This window comes from Dicentrarchus labrax, unplaced genomic scaffold, assembly GCF_905237075.1.
Source record: "Dicentrarchus labrax unplaced genomic scaffold, dlabrax2021, whole genome shotgun sequence".
In the NCBI taxonomy this organism is placed as follows: Eukaryota; Metazoa; Chordata; class Actinopteri; family Moronidae; genus Dicentrarchus; species Dicentrarchus labrax.
Window position 1 is genome coordinate 10,063,161 of NW_026136705.1, and position 18,131 is coordinate 10,081,291.

General features: G+C 41.4%; 1 protein-coding gene across 1 annotated transcript in view; it reads right to left on the reverse strand.

The window, feature by feature from the left end:
- The window catches only part of med13a (mediator complex subunit 13a), a 69,742-nt gene extending 59,304 nt beyond the window's left edge, over positions 1-10,438 (reverse strand). Inside the window, exons 1-2 of the mRNA XM_051400365.1 lie at positions 9,819-10,438; positions 1,671-1,905 (exon numbers count right to left, since the gene is read on the reverse strand). Coding sequence (XP_051256325.1) covers positions 1,671-1,905; positions 9,819-9,884 — 301 coding nt within the window. The 5' untranslated portion in view covers positions 9,885-10,438. The remainder of the gene's footprint in view (positions 1-1,670; positions 1,906-9,818) is intronic.
- Between the last annotated feature and the right edge of the window lie 7,693 nt (positions 10,439-18,131).

The window sequence follows — 18,131 nt, forward strand, 5'->3', positions numbered from 1 at the left end:
CGCAGTTGAGTCAGGGTGCAAAATACTTGAGGAACATGGGGAGTCGGGAATGCGAAAAATTTCATCAAGTGGCCAGGATGGGGTGACTGTCCACATCAAGATCATTCTCAAGAGGAATAGATACCCTGTTGGTGTGATGTTTTATCAAAAATTCAAGGAACATTACATCTGAAACCAGCCCTGCAAAGAGTCCTGCTGAAACATGATTCACCATTTTGTTTTAAAGTACCTGGAAGGAAGATGTGGTGCAGATTTTCTGGTCAATATTCAAATATTCAAACTAATTTCTATCTCCTGAAACGCAAGAGATATCACATTTAATTTCCCCAAAACCAGTGCAAGAACATAGAACTGAGTCCAACACTTTCCAAATATAGATTCTCCATACCATCCCCTCCTACTTGAAATGTAGCACACTCCATTAGAGGACCTGAGCCAGACGTTTCAGGTAATTACCAGGACCCGTTAGACCTGAATGAGCTGCCCATCGTAGCCTTCAGCTCCCATTTTGAGTCCACTTGAGGCACAATGTCCAATAATGAAGGAGGGTCACAGACGGGCTGTGCTTGGCTCAGACTCCAAAGTTCAATCTACATGGCAGAGAGCATGAATAAAGATGGCCTTTTCCATCTTCCACCTCTAATGTTGCTGTTACTAAAGAGGGAAAAGAAGAAAGTGGGGGGTGGATGCATTTTCCTCGCTTCTGCATGGCTGCTCCTGCACGCTGTGTTTCTCACTCAAGTTATCATCAGACTGAGCTCCCATACCTTCATGCTTTCTTGTTCATCCTCTGTTGAACGGTGACATGTGACTTTAGATTACTTGTTTTACAAAATAAAAATAATTTTAAATGCAAGGTGATGCTTTATCTGCTGTAGGGCAGCGATCACTTATGACACCCCTGTCTAAAACACACATGCAATAATGAGACAGCGTGATGTCCAGTGTCTCCAGGGAGAGGGAGTTGCCCTGCAGGCCTTGGCACTACCTATCTGGCTGGCTAGATTATCGGTCAGAGGAGGGTAAGAGGGAGCATTAGGGAGGTATCTGATCACACAGATTTTAACACTTCCCCGAGGCTCTCACTTACAGGGTATCTCCCCTGTGCCTACCTGACAATCAAGCAGTGAAATCTGTATCATTTTTCATTGTACAACCAATAACATATCTTGACAGAGTGATTGATGTTCAAGTGTTTCTTTTACAAAAGCTGCGAGACCTCTATGCTTTCAGCTATCTTTTACAGCCATCACTCTTTTAGCTGTATAACCTTGAATAAATCCAACAAAAGGTGCTTTGGTAGGGGAGGTGAATTTCATATTCAGTGATTATTTTTCTTACCAGAGCAGTGATTCAGAGACATTGAATAGTTGTACTCTGTTTCTTCAATCATCTAATATGCCAAAACAACTAAAAAGAATAACTTGCCTGACTGTCTGCCTAACTAAATTAGCTGCTCTTGAACTGTAAGAAACACATCTGTGTCAGAGAGCACTCTCCACTCAATCAGAGAATCCTTACAAGCACCCTGGGTGTTGTTCAGTAGCTGACCCTGACCTCTGACCTCCATGGAGTGCCGCATAAAGAGGATGTACCAGCGCAGCATAATGAAACATACATTAATTTTTTTCCAAACGACATGCCCTTATGTGTATGTCAAGGGGCCTTACCTGTAAGCTCGTGGTGGATGAGATCGGCAAAGTTGGGGTCATCCCCCCACCAGAAGAGCCAAAGTTCCCTCCGGCCCTGCCGCTGACTGCGCCGCCACACGCTTAGCACATCTGCCTTGAGGCAGCGGCTGAAGCTGCATAGGATGGGGTCCTCCTCTGTGACTGGGAAGAGGATGGGTGCAGAGGTGGGACCCTGCCACACAAACCTCTTCCATTTGATCCCTGTCAAGTCAGCCTGCAAGACAAGGGGGAGAGGGAGGGGGGGAGATTATTAGTGTGCAGAGTCGCTGCTTCAGGATCCACTCAGCACCTTGGAGTAAACATGTGCTGAGCAGAGTGTAAAGAGTAGGTATTAATCCTCTTTTATGGGGCAGTTCACCCACCAACTACTTCTGACAACAAGACACCCAGGCTGTCAAAATTGAAGGAAGAAAAAGAAAAGGAACAAACAAAAAGAAAGAAAGAAAGATTGAAAGATACACAGTAGATGACGAGATGAGTAGATATGTAGAAGAACATAGAGCACCATTGTATGTTAATTCAAAAGAGAATTGCCCTAAAAAATTGGGACATTTGTTTGTTTCTGCAAAGAACGCTGTACTTGTGCTTCAGGTGCTTTCAATATCACCATGAACAACATGTTCGAAACACAAATAGGAAAAAAACTAATGCTGGTAAATGTGGTCTCACCACCTTAATCCTCATTATTGGTGAGTGCTGGGGGGGTGCTTTGCCTTTCTATAAACGCTATCTGGCTTTTATAGAGAGAACAAAACACACGGGAAAAAGCCTCATAGGCAGTAAATCACTGGCGGGGTTATTAAGTGTTAAAGCAGGAACATTACGCTCCCCTGCTAGCTAGCACCGCTGCTTATCACCCAAGCACCGACAGACTAGCCAAGTCTACCTAAACAAATGCACACATACGTACACTAACTACCAAAAAATACACACACTCGATGCCTAAGGCGTACATCCCCATTTCCGCTGGCAATCTTGGTCCTCCATCTATCCTTGTAGACATTTCAAGTAATCTGTGCGAACACGCGCTGTTCATTTTCATGCCGTTTAGTCCTATTCCGTTCAGGCTGAGTTGGCAAGCTGTCCCTCTGTATATTCAACCAATTAATCCATTACAATTCAGGGGATATCTTAACTCAAGTGCAGAGGCGCTGAGCCTGAACAAGTGATTACCCGTGGTTGTGGCGAAGCGGTGGTCTTTCGCCTGGCTAGGGATAAGCTGGGAGATTTGTGCTGTTAGTTGTGGTAGCGGTGGGGGTAGGTTGGGGACTGTCAAAACAGAGCATTGTGTGGCGTCAGCTGGAGCAGAGCTGGATCACAAGAAGTTAGTAAGCCATAAGAAGCAGTGAGCACACACACACACACACGGACAAATCATTAATAAATCTGAGGTTAAAAATAGTTTTGACTATATTTATGACTCCTGTGTATGTTCAAGTCATTACAGCAGTAAACAGCCTAGATTGTAATTATTAAGTATACATTGCATGCACCATAAATAAACACAAAGCATGCGTTTAATTTGTTCTCCACCACTAACTCGAGGGAAAAGGTGGCTGGCAAGCATACTAAGGCTCAAGGTTGCATTGTAGTGTCACAACATAACACAGCAGTTATCAGGATGTATGATCTTAAACATCATGATGTCTGATCAACAATCTGGCTGTCAAGGAATTCAAAAGCTGCCACACACGCTGAGGACAAGCTCCGAGGTGCAAACAGCAGAGCTAGGTCTATCTGTAACGACAGAGCTGCAGCAGTTAGGCCGCTCCTTCCTGCTGGAGTGTGTGAAGCACTACGGTACACCTGCATCTCGCTAGGAAACATCTGTGCACACAATGCAAAGAGAGGGTGGGGACAACAGTTAACTGTGAAACCAGACCATGAGCAGTACAGATAGGCAATTAGCAAGTGAACAGCCCCATCATCTTACTGACCATGGCCAGTCCCCAGTGGCATTGTGTGTTTCACCATAGAAAAGGTTTTGTTCATAAGTGCCCTACAGATTTTATTATGTGCCTCTCCCCCTCATAGATATTGGTTTCACACTTTTAGATGTGATTATGCACACAGACAGCCGGGAATCAAGCTGGTGACATTGCACCGATACCTTAGTTTGCATTACATGACTCTTATTCAAATAAGTGTTTCGGTAACTCTTGCCCTTTTGTAACCAACTCTACACTCAGTGGTATGTACACTCACATATACACACATATATATTATTTGTAGGTATTTATTTTTATTCTAATTATTTGCATTTTTTTTTAAAAATCCAATACTATCCACATTTCTTGATTTGTCTGAAATGTACCTTATAAATTCACTTCATGTTTTCTTTTTCTTTCCCCCCACACACACACACACACACACACACACACACACACACACACACACACACACACACACACACACACACACACACACACACCTTTTTCTGCCCTTAATGGATAAAGACAGCTGAAAGTAGACAGGAGAGGGGTCAAAAGTAGAGAGAGAGGGGATGACACGCAGCAGAGGGCCACAGGCTGGAATCGAATCCAGGCCGCTGCAGCAAGGACTCAGCCTTAGTACATGTGGCGCAAGCTCTACAGGTAACCTACTGACGCATTCCCAACTTCATGTTGTAAAAAGGTAGCTCTCAAGCCTTATAAGACCATTGTAACAAACAACCACTAAATAGAAGAGAGATCCACATTGCCATTGCTCTTACCGACCAGATCTAATACAGCAGTGAACAAAAGAGGATACAGTTACATCATTCCTTGACATGGATTTGTTCTACTTAATTGAGGTAGAGTGCATTGTCTTGTATTGTATTTGCATCATAGAGGGTTAAAAGGCCTCTTGACCTCAACATTTCCTACTGCATCATCATCAATATAAATGTTACATTTACAGGAACAAAAGAATAAAGGGCAATGCAAACTGCTCTCTATCCAACCTCCAACAAATCAAATTTGAGTGCAGCAATTAAGCAGTTACAATCTGTTCTGAAACCATTAGACCATTAATTGATTAGTCGATCAAATGAAAATGACCTAACGACAACTTGCAATATCAATTAAAAATAAGTTATTTAAGAAGCAATAAGACACACATTTGCTAGCTGCAGACTTTCTCAGCTGTCAACACAGGTTTAATTGGTGTACTGTTGCACACATCATTTACAAAAAAAAGCAACACAGACAGAAGGCATTCTTCAGATTCAAGCAAACAAGCAACTCCATGCACATGGGGTCATGAGAAGGTTAAATAGTTTAATTAACAGTCAGCCTGGGATCAGGAGACTTTTATAACGGCACAGTGAAAACACTGACATGCATCTTGTTATTAACTACAGTTACTGCGGCACAACTGTACACACAGGGTAGCCTGAACCGACCAATCACATCCTGTGGGCACTGAAACTTTGACCTGGTTCATTTCTGAGATTTAGCTACTGTAGTAGCAGTCACAGCCAAAATACTGATTAATGCTACTGCTGTGCTGTTAATGTGTGAATGAAATATAACAGCCTACAAGAGCAGAAGGCTAGACTCTTCATCTTACATTACAGTTCTCTCATCACCTTTTCTGCAACTGTTTCTGTCACTATCAGGATGTTTGCATCTATGCTGCAGTTTCTCTGCCAAGTAGGCAATTGAATACATTATTAATCTTTCCCTTAGAATATATGGCACCAAAAGAACCCTTTACAACTGCAACTGAGGTATATGGGAAAGTGTAACCAAATGCTATGAGTCACTGTCAACAAGCAATTATCATCAGTGATGAATCACTTATTGAATGTACTTTGTTTATTATTTTAGATCTGTATCAGACAAGTCCACCCTCAATATGTAACAGCATTATCATTAACAGACACTATATAATCAAACTGTGTCAGCAACCTCAATTCTCTATAATCTTGTCTCTGCAATAAATGAGCACCGCAGATGCATCTCACACAACACTGTTATTTTAAAGATACATGTAAATGACCAATGTTAAAAGTATTTGTTTCTTAACAGGGGCTTCAGTGATGAAGTTTCAACATAATCATAATTAGAAAGATCCTTGTCTAAAATGTGAAAATAATATTATGAAATCTATTCAATACTAAAAACCACTAAGTGCAATTAACGACCATAACTAACACTTGTAAAACACTCGGTTTGATCAATACTTGGCATTGTGGGTACAAAGTTAGTCTGAGGTCACTGGAGAAAAGAAGGTGCTGCAAACGTTTGTTATAGTGTAATGACAAGAGGTCTTTTTTCTGCTTGAACGCAAGAGAGCACATGGCCAATAAGTTTTAACTTGAGTTTTCACACTTGCCGAGCCCTATATATTGTGTGGATGTGGTGAGAGGGTGAACTCTAGAGCTGAATGAGTTCATTTAAATGAGACACATCTAAATCCGCTGAGCTTATTTGGGAGAATTAGACAAAACTGTCTAAAGTCACTTTCAGTCAAATGGGTCTTATCCCACAAGACTGCAAGCAGAATCTGTTTTGTTTACAAAGAAGATCAGTATTTACACTGCTGATTCACAGTGGTTGTAACTAAAGATTAAGAATGATCTGATCTATGTTATGATCTATGATTCTACAAACAAAAGATTAAACCAAATGTCCATGTTCATGTCAGTATTTTCAAATTATCATCCGGACAATCATTTGTTAAGGTTTGCGTAGAACTGCTTGGTGACAACGTTCTGGGTTTGAAACTGAAAAACACAGCCTGAAACATTTCAAGGTGCATTATAATTAACTCTAGCAACACAACGCATCTTGTACAACTTCAACCCAATAATAAAAAAAATTAAAAAATAACTATATTCACTAATTGTTTTGTTAAATGCTGTATAACCTTTAAATATGATTTCAGGGGTCTTTGAAGGGACTACTTTTAAACAAGCAATCTCTCTAATTGCACCAATGTAGTAGACTGCATTATATAGGATTTAAAGTGGCATTAGATTGCATTTTCAATAGCATTTAAAAAGTAATAGAAAGTTGCTGTGTAAACAAAATAAGTCAGACTGCTTGCAGCTTATGTCTCTGTTCTGTTTTTGTCCTAAAATACATGTGATTGTGTATTAAAAGAGACAAAATAGTTACTTCTGTCCTTACATATTCCTGAATTTGAAGAGGCAGAACTGAGTTGCCCCTCTGTCAAACACTAGACAGACACGTCAGTACTCCACTCCTCATCAACAATATCCAAGAGGCAGACTGCTCTATCAAGGATAAATGTGCCTTCTGCAGTTGTTCTGTCTGTCCTTTCAAAATAAATTAGTGGCAGCCTGTGTGCACAAACACAGGGTGCCAAAGATATCTGTGTATTTCCTTCCAACCTTCATGCTTTCCAGGCTTTGTGCACAAGTGTGCCTTAAACACTTGATGCACTGCTATGAATCTACAAGGTTTTTCCTCCTGACTGTCTCTTAGTAAATGTTCAGCTATGCAAGCAACTGCTTGGGGGTCATGAGAAGTTTTATCTTTCAAACGCCAAAGCCAAAAATCACACGGCTGTATTAGGAGGGAATCTAAGACCAAAGCCACTGGATGATATGGCCAGGATGTTTTCCTAAGGTGACGCGTACTTGGGGGGGGGGTTACGACCCCTGATTCTGCCAGCTGCTCACCTTCCCTCTGGCCACTTAGGGTTCTGGGTCTCAGTAGGGAACGCTGTTTTCAAACAGCTGCCTTCCTGCCTTTCAAGATACGAGACAAGCAACAGGTGAAGCTGCTCAAATCATGTCACAGATGCTCCTACCAAGTCTCTTTTCCTGTGTGTAACCTCTCTCTTAACCCTGTCATGGAGCAAGTGAAACTAACAAGTGTGTGTTTGCAGTTTTGGTTTAGGAGAATGCAAATTCATCCGTTTCATTTGAGCTACTTGATACAAAGCTCTTGTTCATTTATTGTGTCACATTCGATGCTATTACCAAACACGTGCTTTTTTAAATGTTAAAACCTTCTCTGACCCTGAAATGCATAGCAGCACAGACTGCAAAATTTCATGAAAAGCAAGCCACATAGGTGCCGCGACATAGGAGGAGATAAACTGAATTTACACTTGCAAGTTAAATCTAATAAGCCCCCTTTAAAATGCCAAAAAAAATAGAAGTATGCAACAAGTAGTATCATACTCCGGAGAAGACTATCCACTGAAAAATGAAGGGGGAAAAAGTACCACAATGTGTTCACATTCTTTCACCATAAAACCACAAAGTGGAGTCTGTTCACTGAGTGAGTCATAACAGCAGTGGTGTTATGCTTAGTCTCAGTGTGCAGGAAAATGTCAGCCAGACAGGCACAGCACCACAACTACCAGCCTCTACCTCGCCTGTCCACTGTAGCCAACGCTGCCTTCAAGTGCTGTCGTAAACATTGTAATTACGAGTTCAGCACACACAATCGACCCAACTAAGTAGTAGTGAGAGAGTGGGGATTTTCTGCAATGAAATGTTACCTTTAGGGGGCGGACAGCTTGGAAGCTGTGTCATTTTGTGCTAAAAGCAGTGTAGTATTTCACTATATTGTTATTATACTACATCTTATGTCAACATTACTACCCTCATGCCTTGCTTTACTTTTAATAACATTTTTTGCATACATATATCAACAAATTAATCTAAGATCAATGCACTTTGTGGTATTTAAAATCTGCCACTGCAGCACAAAGTGGTTCTGTGTCATTTAATCTATGACAAAAATCTACTTTTTCTCATTGTTACGTTCGTGCATTTGACAAATCACATCCACAACTTTGAACTGTTGAAGCAGGATGTTCAGGTGGAGTAGCATTACACTCTTAACCCATGAGTGAAATTGTAGTTAAGCCCGCTGACAAGCCAATTAACTGCAACAACAAACACATCCAGACCATGTTCATGATTATCCGGCTCGAGGAGGAACTGTACACTCAAGCAACACCTTTACATACGCTGTAGTGGCTAAGACTGCGGACTACACAGGGGAGGCTCACTGCACTATTTATCTCACAGGGGATTTAAACAATACCTGTAACCTCCAAGTGAGTAGGATCACAACCACAACTATTTGGGGTAATGTCACCTGGCCACAACTGACAACATGATACGATGAAAAGGATCTTCAGAGACAAACAAGGGGGGCACATTATACGCTTCGTCCCATTTTAGTGTAGTTTACAGTAGAAGAAAGTGTAGCATAGAAATGTAGCTACCTAGATGTTTGTTATGCCCAGGAATGTATGCCAGAGATTATATAATCAGCCTGGGGCCTGTGCCCTAGTTGGTGTGAATAGTAGAAAATGAAGTCCAAAGACATTAAGCCAGTGACAAACAAGATGATGACACATTACATAAATAATTAACGTTTGCAAACAAATACTGTTGCCGCGATCAATCTTGTTACATGCTTGTTCCAAAAAAGAAGAGCTTTGCTGGTAAAGCATGAGGGGCGTGCTTTGATCGACAAGCTGTGCAAGTTGACATTCGTTCCTCCAGGAGTTGTCAGTGTTAAATACAAAAACACTGGATTTCACAGCAAATGCACAGTGGGTTCCGCAGACAGTCTCACGGACCCAACTTAACGCTGCAAACTGAAGTGCATGAGGTGTTTGGTTTACGGGTTACCACTTGATAAAACATAGTGGAACTGTAATGAGAACGAGATAGGAAGTTAATAATAAACAAGGTGCTGAGGCGAAGGGGGGTGGAGGTGGTGAAAGTGCTACAACAACTAACTCATTGGGAAACACAGTCGTGCTCCTGGCAGTAAAATGCACAACAGTTATTTCCGTGCTAACAGGCGATATGTTGCTGTGTCTGTCCTGAGAAATGTAGTAAATGAAGCTTAACAAGCCAAGTGGCGTTAACCTTGAGTGTTTGGTTTGCGAATGGAAAAATGGAAATGTTGCAGAAAGAAGATTATAACAGACAGGCGACTATGAGTGAGTGACAGGGTGTTAAAACAGGCGAACACGGTCACATTAGCGAACTAGGCTGCCTTGTTGTCCTAAAATGATGTCAGCTCGACAGGGCCGTAAGCCTAGCTAAGCTCCTATCAACTGATGCCTGTGTGGCTAACGTTAGCTTAGCCCCTGTTCAGCTAGTTAAAAATGGCTGCTTTCCTTTAGTTTTAAATCTCTTACCAGACAGAATAGATTGGAATGGCAATCCTCCAAGCTGGCCCCGTTTGGTACATAACAAGAACTCATCCTTCTTCACTGCGAGGTCCAACTCTCCATCATTTCACTTCCCGGGAAATAAAGAACAATTTGCGGATTTGTGTTTTCTAAGATGTGCAGGCTTAATCAACGAGAAATATTTTTTGTAACATTTGGCTGGAGGATAGTTAATTCAACAACCTTCCGATTGCAGTTCCCCCGCCGGAGCTAAAAGCGGATAAAAGAGACTGTGTGGTCTTTAAGAAGACATCCCAAAAGCACACAGTGAGAACAAATTAAAGGGAGCGAAAAATGTTCATAAAACAAAAAGAAAAGGAGAGCAAAGAAGCAACTCTCCCCCTCCCCCTTAGCCCTAAAACGGTCTTTGCCTAAAAAAAATAAAAACGTCCTGTCTTACTCCTCCATTGCAAAAATGAGCCTAAAAACGAAATACATCCTGTAAAAACCTCTCGAAATCTGGCATCGGCCTATATTTCAGCGATTATTTCGGTCATTTTTTCAGCCTCGGTTCCTGTTGGTTTCCATTTGAATTCATGGATTCCTTTCTTTAATGGCGGCCACAGGGACAACTCTGCCTTCCACAGCCTATTGGCTCGTTCGTGGTCAAAGCTTTTCAAGCTCACCGGCGACACTTCAGAACATAGGCAACATTTCCGGAAAAGTAAAAGTATAGAAGGATGTTATTTCATATTGTGACTACTGCTATCAACAAAGCAATAGGAAAACCTAAAGCTGTTATTTATATTAAAATACTCAATAATACATTTGACTTCCTTTACGTACATGGTGCCATATAAAGATAATACAGCACGTTCTTTTCCATCTGCGTTTTATTTTGACAGTCCAAACACGACGTGACGTGTCTTAGTATATCCGACTTGACACTGTCGTGGTCATGAGGGCTGTAATAACACAAGACTGATAGGTATTGCCGCTAGGCCAGTGCAAGTGGCGCTACTGAGCAACAGATTTTGTTACCAATGATCAAACCCTATAAACTTGCTCACTTACACAGTGCACCACCTAGCGCATGTGATGTTGCACTTGCAATTGAAACGTGCAACCAAGATGCATTGATGTGCCCTTTGTTTTGTTTAATTTTAATCAAATACATTAATTTGACATCAGTTTCACAGTGTGGCTTAAGTGGATAAAAAAAAAAAAAATAAGCAGTAAAACCAAACATGTATTATGTGCAGAAGTGCAAGAATAAAACAAATGCATATTATTGAGGACATCTTTACAAAAGCAACTACATCAAGAGGGCAAACTGAGAACACTTCAACAGATAAATAAATAAAAATGTGTTTGTCACAAATTTACAGAAAATTATGTGCCATGTGCTTCAAAACCTGGCAATAAAAATGCTACAGTCAAAAGTAAATAAAATAAAAGTGCAAAGTAATGAATTATACAAATTCAAAGTCAAAGAGAGAACATTAAAATGCCTCTACAAGTGCCACAACAGGCAACAGTTTGATATTACTGAAGCCAACCCAGTTTTATTCTTGATTTAACACAAACTGCTTTTTACTGAGTCTGACATCAGTAACTTTCAGCATGGCTGAAACAGAGACACATTCCACCTCCACCTCTTTATTTACATATCGTTTCGGTTGATGAAAAATAAAACCAACTCACTTCAGAGTAACATCATTGTAAAAATATTTTCAGGTTACAACTTTTCCATATTTTTTACTATATTCTCTTTTATGCACGACAGAAACAATCTAATTTAATTGGTCACATTTCATGTTTTTCTTGGCAACTGCCTTAGAGCAGCAACCATAGGACCAGCATGTTGCCCAAGGACACTTGCAGGATGGATGGCTGTCTTCAGGATATTATCTGCTACAGCCGGCATTTCCTTGTAAATAATTTCTCACTCAAACCAGACAGTTGAATATCGTCGAGCTCCATGATTTTTGCTCTGGAATGAGCTCAGTTATACATATCATTTTTCCAAAATGTTGCAAAACATTGCACAATTGAGAGCTGCACCTCTGATCTCATACAACCAGCATCCAAGCTGGTGTTGGGCCAAACCAAAAGGGCTTCAATTACAGCTGCAAATTGTAAGAGCAATAAACCAAACAAAATATTTTTTCCCTGCTCTTTTGGCGTGTATGTACTGTAGTCTGCATTAAGCTTCAGGCTAACTGATTTTAGAAGGCCTCTGTGTCCAGTTGAATTTGCGTTTCCACCAGGTACAGGAGTTTCCCTCTGTAAGCTGTGCATGCAAATAATTGTTGCAGTCAGTGCTCTTGGAGCTGACATTTGTAGATAATTTCAACAAAGAATCAAATCCTTTTACGGTGGATAAAAGATTATTATGAATTATTCTGTACATTGTGATGCAACATTGTCAGCCAGTACTACTAAGGAACATTAACTTCATTCAACCAACAGAACTTTCCCACCATTTTTACCCCAAGGCGCACTCCCAGCCAGAATATTACTCTCTCTCTATATAAGTATGAGCACTGTAGATTTACAGAATATTAATGAGGTTTCCTCAGTCCTTGTCCCATCATTGTGCAATGCTTCCTAATTATTATACAATATAGGCCGTCTTTAGTCTTCTTAGTTTCTTTTTAAAAACCAATGGCAACTGGTTGGCCAGCTAGCCCATATTCTGTTATCCTGTGATTAACTCTCCCTTAAAGTGCAAATTTTTTTTAGCAGTTTCTTCTAGTAATACTGTTTTTGCCATATAATCCCAGCATTACAAAATGTATTTTATTCAAAACTGTTATTATCTTTAAGTCATTCCTGCCTTATAGGTTTTGTAAATAAGATGTAAATAAAATAAATTATAAAATAATAAAGAATTATAAGTAACATTTCCTGTTTGCAATACTGAAAGTGAGTGCTTAAACGTGGTGATGACAGCAGGTCCTGGGGCAGAAAACAGCTGGATACTCCTGAAACGCTGATGGAGTTATGAAGGTGTGGCAGCCTGAAGAGTGATAGCGTACTGTACCAAATCACAACATAATTTGTTCCAAGTATTTATTGGGAGGATACTTCACCAAGATCACCTGAAGAGGATGAAAACGGTGTGGACACTCGAAGGCAACATTCTCTTCCACTAATTTCTTCCACTGCCAACATACAGTGCTTGTTCTTTCTATAACTCCACAGAAGTGTCTGTCCCTGATACAAAAAAAATCACAGGAAATATTCCAGATCTAAAGGATATGATCTGGCAGATATGTTAATTATATGAGCCCATGGTAAACCCATTACCAATACAATGTACAAGAGTTTGTACTGTGCAGTCTCCAAGGCCCTACGACATTAGCTTTGTGTCTTTCATCTAATCCCAAAGGATTGAGCAGCTTTCTCAACCTTAAATCTCCCCATAGGAATGAATGAAAATCGCACATTCAGTGCTTCCCACACTTTATCATCACTCTCCTTGATACAAAAAACAACTATGGCATGATACCATCTGTAGGATTGTTTAACAGAAAAAAACATCTAATAGTGCAGTCGATGAGCACAGTTGTCATAGCAGAGTAACTAATGTGAATATCAGATTGCTATCATATCTGCTGATGGTTTTCTCTCACTTATCTCCAGCTCCCTCTTATCGAAGTCCCACAGAGACATTCTGTCATATATATTCTATCCCAGCAGCAGCACTCAAGAATACAGGGGGAATGAAAGTGTTAGATAGTTTGGGGTTGGCCAACTGCTCTTTTGACATTTGATTTGACATGCTCTGTGGTCCCTGCCATTCTGCTATAGGAGCATTTGCCAGAGGGCCCTGTCTCACTGTTGTGTGACTAAATCCTGCATGAGAAAGTGAATAATAAATCTGAGATTTCGCCAGAAAGAGAACATGGGCTGAATTTAATGAGTGCCGGTGGTCAGATAAGACAGAAAAATATTAACGAGTCAGATGGAAAATTAGACTTGGTATTCATTTAACATGCTCAGACAGTAGAACATGAAACACTCAAGGTGAGAATACAGTATGAAGAAGTGTGAGGCTTCAGCCTCTCAAATACGGAATGTGTGTGCACATATAGCTGTGTATGTCCTGTGACCTTAGACACAGGGCAAGAGGCAAACAGGGCTGCTACTGAAAGATCACCAGAATCACGTGACATATTTGAAAAGCTTTCTCTAGATCAATACAGTTGACCATGCAGACAGGAAAGGTTTTTCCCTTCACTGGCAGACACAGCTGAGGCTTCCAGCAGTTAAGAGCACGACTCTGAGGTCCATAGTTCAACAGCGTAACTTGTGTTTACAGAGGCTAAGTGGTAACATCCCATTGTTGGCCTCTGCAGAGGTGGAATAGTTATGAAGAGGGTCAACAAGCGTGCCATGTTCAAATAAAGTAGCCCTCCTCCCAGCCCCCATGTCAAAGCACACAGAGATATGTGCTCTTTGCTTTCCCCTCTCTCCTGCACTCTCTCTCTCTCTAATGCACACACACACAAACATATACACACCGCCTATTGACCTTTTTTTCCCAAGCACCCACAAACCTAGTCTGCAAAGATGGACTGAGGAGAGCTTTTGAAAATAATGAGAACAAGCACTTATTCCATTCATTTGCTCACATAATGGCACTTGGCCCTGACTGCAAAGTTATTAAAATGTGGAATAAAAACATCTTGAGAGCCAAGGTTGTGCTTGAATTAGAAATAATATAATGTTTTAGGAGCCAGGAGTCTGATCTGAAAAATAAAAGCGCAGGAGAGTCAAGTACTTGCTGCATAGTACATAGATGGTAATCAGCCCTTTTGTAATCAACAATAAAAAATGAAAGTAAATAAATACGTACTGGTCAGATTTGTTCTTTTATTCCTGTGAAATATCCATCAAGAAAGTCACTTTAAAAGAAGGAAACTAAAAGGTAAAGCATGAACCAGAGTCTGCTGATGAAGTTGCATTTGGGAAAGCAGAGTAAATCTAACTTGTGCTGCAACATAAAACATAATGACGTAGTTGGCCAGTGAGCCAGGCAATGAAAATAAAACTTGAACTGAAGGAAACATCATGCACAGCATTTAATTGGTTCTTGTTTGGCTCAAGTTCAGACATATTTAAAGTTATAATCTTAAGTGTTTCCTGTCACCAGGAATATGGGATATTTGTGTAATTGTCATTATCAGTGTAATTACTGTTACAGTGTCTTTTGGCATTGCATTGTGCTGTGTTCACCATAAATACAGTTCTTATTTTAACTTGTGTAAATGTTTAATGAGTAATTTCCATAGGAGGTGCAGAAATATCGCACTCATAAGGACCTCAAATAGGGATATTCAACTTTTTTTAAAGATTCAAGACATTAATAAAGATGCAGTCATCTCCTCTTGGTAACCCCCTCAGAATCAACTCTTATAGACCCTGAAGTAGAAAATCAAGGAACCCTGACCAGAAACCTGATTATAATTTAATGAATGAAATGGAATATCTGGTATTGATGGCTGGTGGTGTGAGCTGTAGGCCTACAAGTCCAGCAGGTGTTGCAGGGATGGTCTGATCTCTGTCAGATCAAGTGGTGAAGGTGCAATAGGTGTGCAGAAAAAAAGGTCATATGGCGGTATTATTAGGCAACACCAAATTTTGAAATTTGAATTTGTGGAGAGAGAAAAGAGAATGTTTTTAATAGGCAGAAAATGCTGTCGAAAATGTTTCAAGTTCTGCTCTACTCCAACAGTACACCCCATTCTGCTGCCATCGTATAACAAGTGGACACTGCCTAAACTTGAATGGAAACCTCCCAGCCCCACATACAGACACAAGCACAGAAACGCCAAATTGAGAGTTCTTAGTATGACAAAGTGGGATCAGCCCCCTCGTCATTAGCTTGAGAGGGCTGCAGAGTGCTGAGGATGCAGAGAGGCTGGCTCCGTGCCCTCAGCCTCCATCTAAGCAGCCGGGGCTGGAGTGTGTAAAGGCTCGCTGAGTGAGGGGTCAGGCAAAGCAGATTGTGAACCAGAAGCACTCTCACCTAAAAAGGCTAGTGTCCTGGTAGTTTTGCAGGTCAATAAGGCATTATAGCATGAAAACACAATGGCTGTCTGCATGTAAACTGTCTTCACAAGGGTTGGATAAACTTTAGTTATTTGTCAGCTGACACCTGCTCAAATCCAACTCTACAGCCTGCTTTGTAAGAGGACCAGGGTGCGACAACACAAGACGCTTCAGAGGGATGTCAGATTATTCAGAGGCAGTTAGGCAGAGCGCTGCTCTTTGTTGAATCACTTCTGTATAGTTAAATAGTGTGAAGTGCTTGTCAGATCAGTTGTTGCAACAATGCTTTGCTTCTCTATCTGGGGTGAGGTCTGGCTGAGGTTAGCGCCATGTTCCCTCCCTTGATGGAGCTGAGGGTGAGCTGTTCGGGTGCTGCCCCTGTGCAAATTGGAACATTCCAGGCGCACAAATAAAGCCATAGCTGTGCCTTTGTTGCAGTGCTGACTAGACAAGAGCCTTTCTGCAGGGCTGCTGCCTTTAAAAAGATGAAGTCGTGCATCCCCGCTGGTAAATGATCTGACACACTTTTTCCTGCTGCAGTCTTTTCACAAGCCCTTGTTGTTAGGCTGCCGTTGTTATTCTTCCTCTCCCTTCCCGCCTTCTTGGTTCCTTACCCCCCCCGACCCCATCCCACCCCTCCACCCTCTCTTTCATACACTTTTGCACACACATTGCAAGCAGATGGAGGAAAAGGTGTCTATATCGAAGATATTTTCCCCCTTCTTAAGCAGCCTTCCACCCTGAAGAACCAGCATGGGATTAATAAATTCAATATGAATTGAAAGCTAATGAAATGTGCACCCCCACCTCTCCCTCCTGACTGCCAGTCGCAGGGAAGAAGGCTGAGCACAGAGCTCCTTGAGACCAGGCGGAGAGAGGGAGAGAATGAGATCATTGTCACAATTACACCATCAAAAGCAGCAGTCAGCAAAACCATAAAACTGGCCCGCTGTCAGGAGGCTGACCTGGATGACTGGCTACAACATGCCCGGCATTCTTCTGTGACATGGTGCTTTGTCATTTTCTTCACAGTGACACTGAGGGACGGGCCACATCCGAGGAAGCAGCATTCACACTGTGTTACAGGGTGCTGTAATTATTCAGGTTTACAATGTCTGCTTCTGTGTGGAGGTATTTCTCCAGATGCATGAATATTTCTCATGATAGTTTCTATCTAATTTTAAAAGTACACATGCAAGAGGATACATCCAGTGTCATGCACACTAAGATATTTTATGCAATCCTGAATCCTTTCTCTTAGATTAAGACAACTCGTGCCATAATAAAGGACACAGCAGCCACAGGAAATACATCCAGGTTTGCAGACACTGCAGTTTTCCCAGCATCCATATGGACTGCTGCAATTAGATCAGAAACAGAAGCAGAGAGAGACACAAGCACACAGAGAGAGAGAGAGAGAGAGAGAAGGAGCAGGAGGGGGCAGTGAGACAGAGAGCAATGGGGACATTAGAGTTCAACTCAAGGGCACGCTGTGTGGCATGGAGCAGAGCAGCCAAAAGGGCTGTTGATGTAGTGGAGGCCCTTGTGCAGCAGGACCAGCCATGTTTCCAATTAGAGCAGCCACGGCCCCTAATTGTTTAATTGGAGGCAGTGTGTGGGATGGAGCAGGCTCCAGAGCCCATGTGTTCCCCTCTACTCCTCAGCTGAGTGATATAGAGGCCTGTTTCCCACCTAGTAGGCCACCAGTCCTCATGATAAGATTTCATTGCCCCATCAGCACCGCCACCAACACATATCAGCAGCACCCCCGCCCCCTTCCAACCTCGCCCCTTTGCTTCCTTGATGCAGGATGCAGGATTCATTACATTAGTTGATCGTGCTGGGAAAAATGCAACACTTGCAGAAATGTGTAAATTAAAGCAGCACTGTGATTGATGGATATCGCCGGACTCTATTTCAAACAAACAACAGATTCAAGACACAACAACCCTTGTTTGAGTCACTTAACTCGTGAGGTCCGAGTCTCAATTCAATTTCCAGCTCATAAATGTCAACGTCTGAGCGCCAGTGTGACGCCTCAAGTCAAGTCAACTCACAAGTAGCTTGTGAAACAAGTGGGGTCGCTTTCAGTCAATATAATGCATACATTTAGAGTGTGCTGGACAGTCTATTATTACATGTTTAATATAACATTCTAAACCCTCAAACTTGTCTGATCCAAGTCAGTTTTGGTAAAACTATGTTTTACCTAAAACAATTGCCACATTCTGACTAAAATAGGTTAATAGTTTCTGTTATTTTAATAATCCTCCATATCTT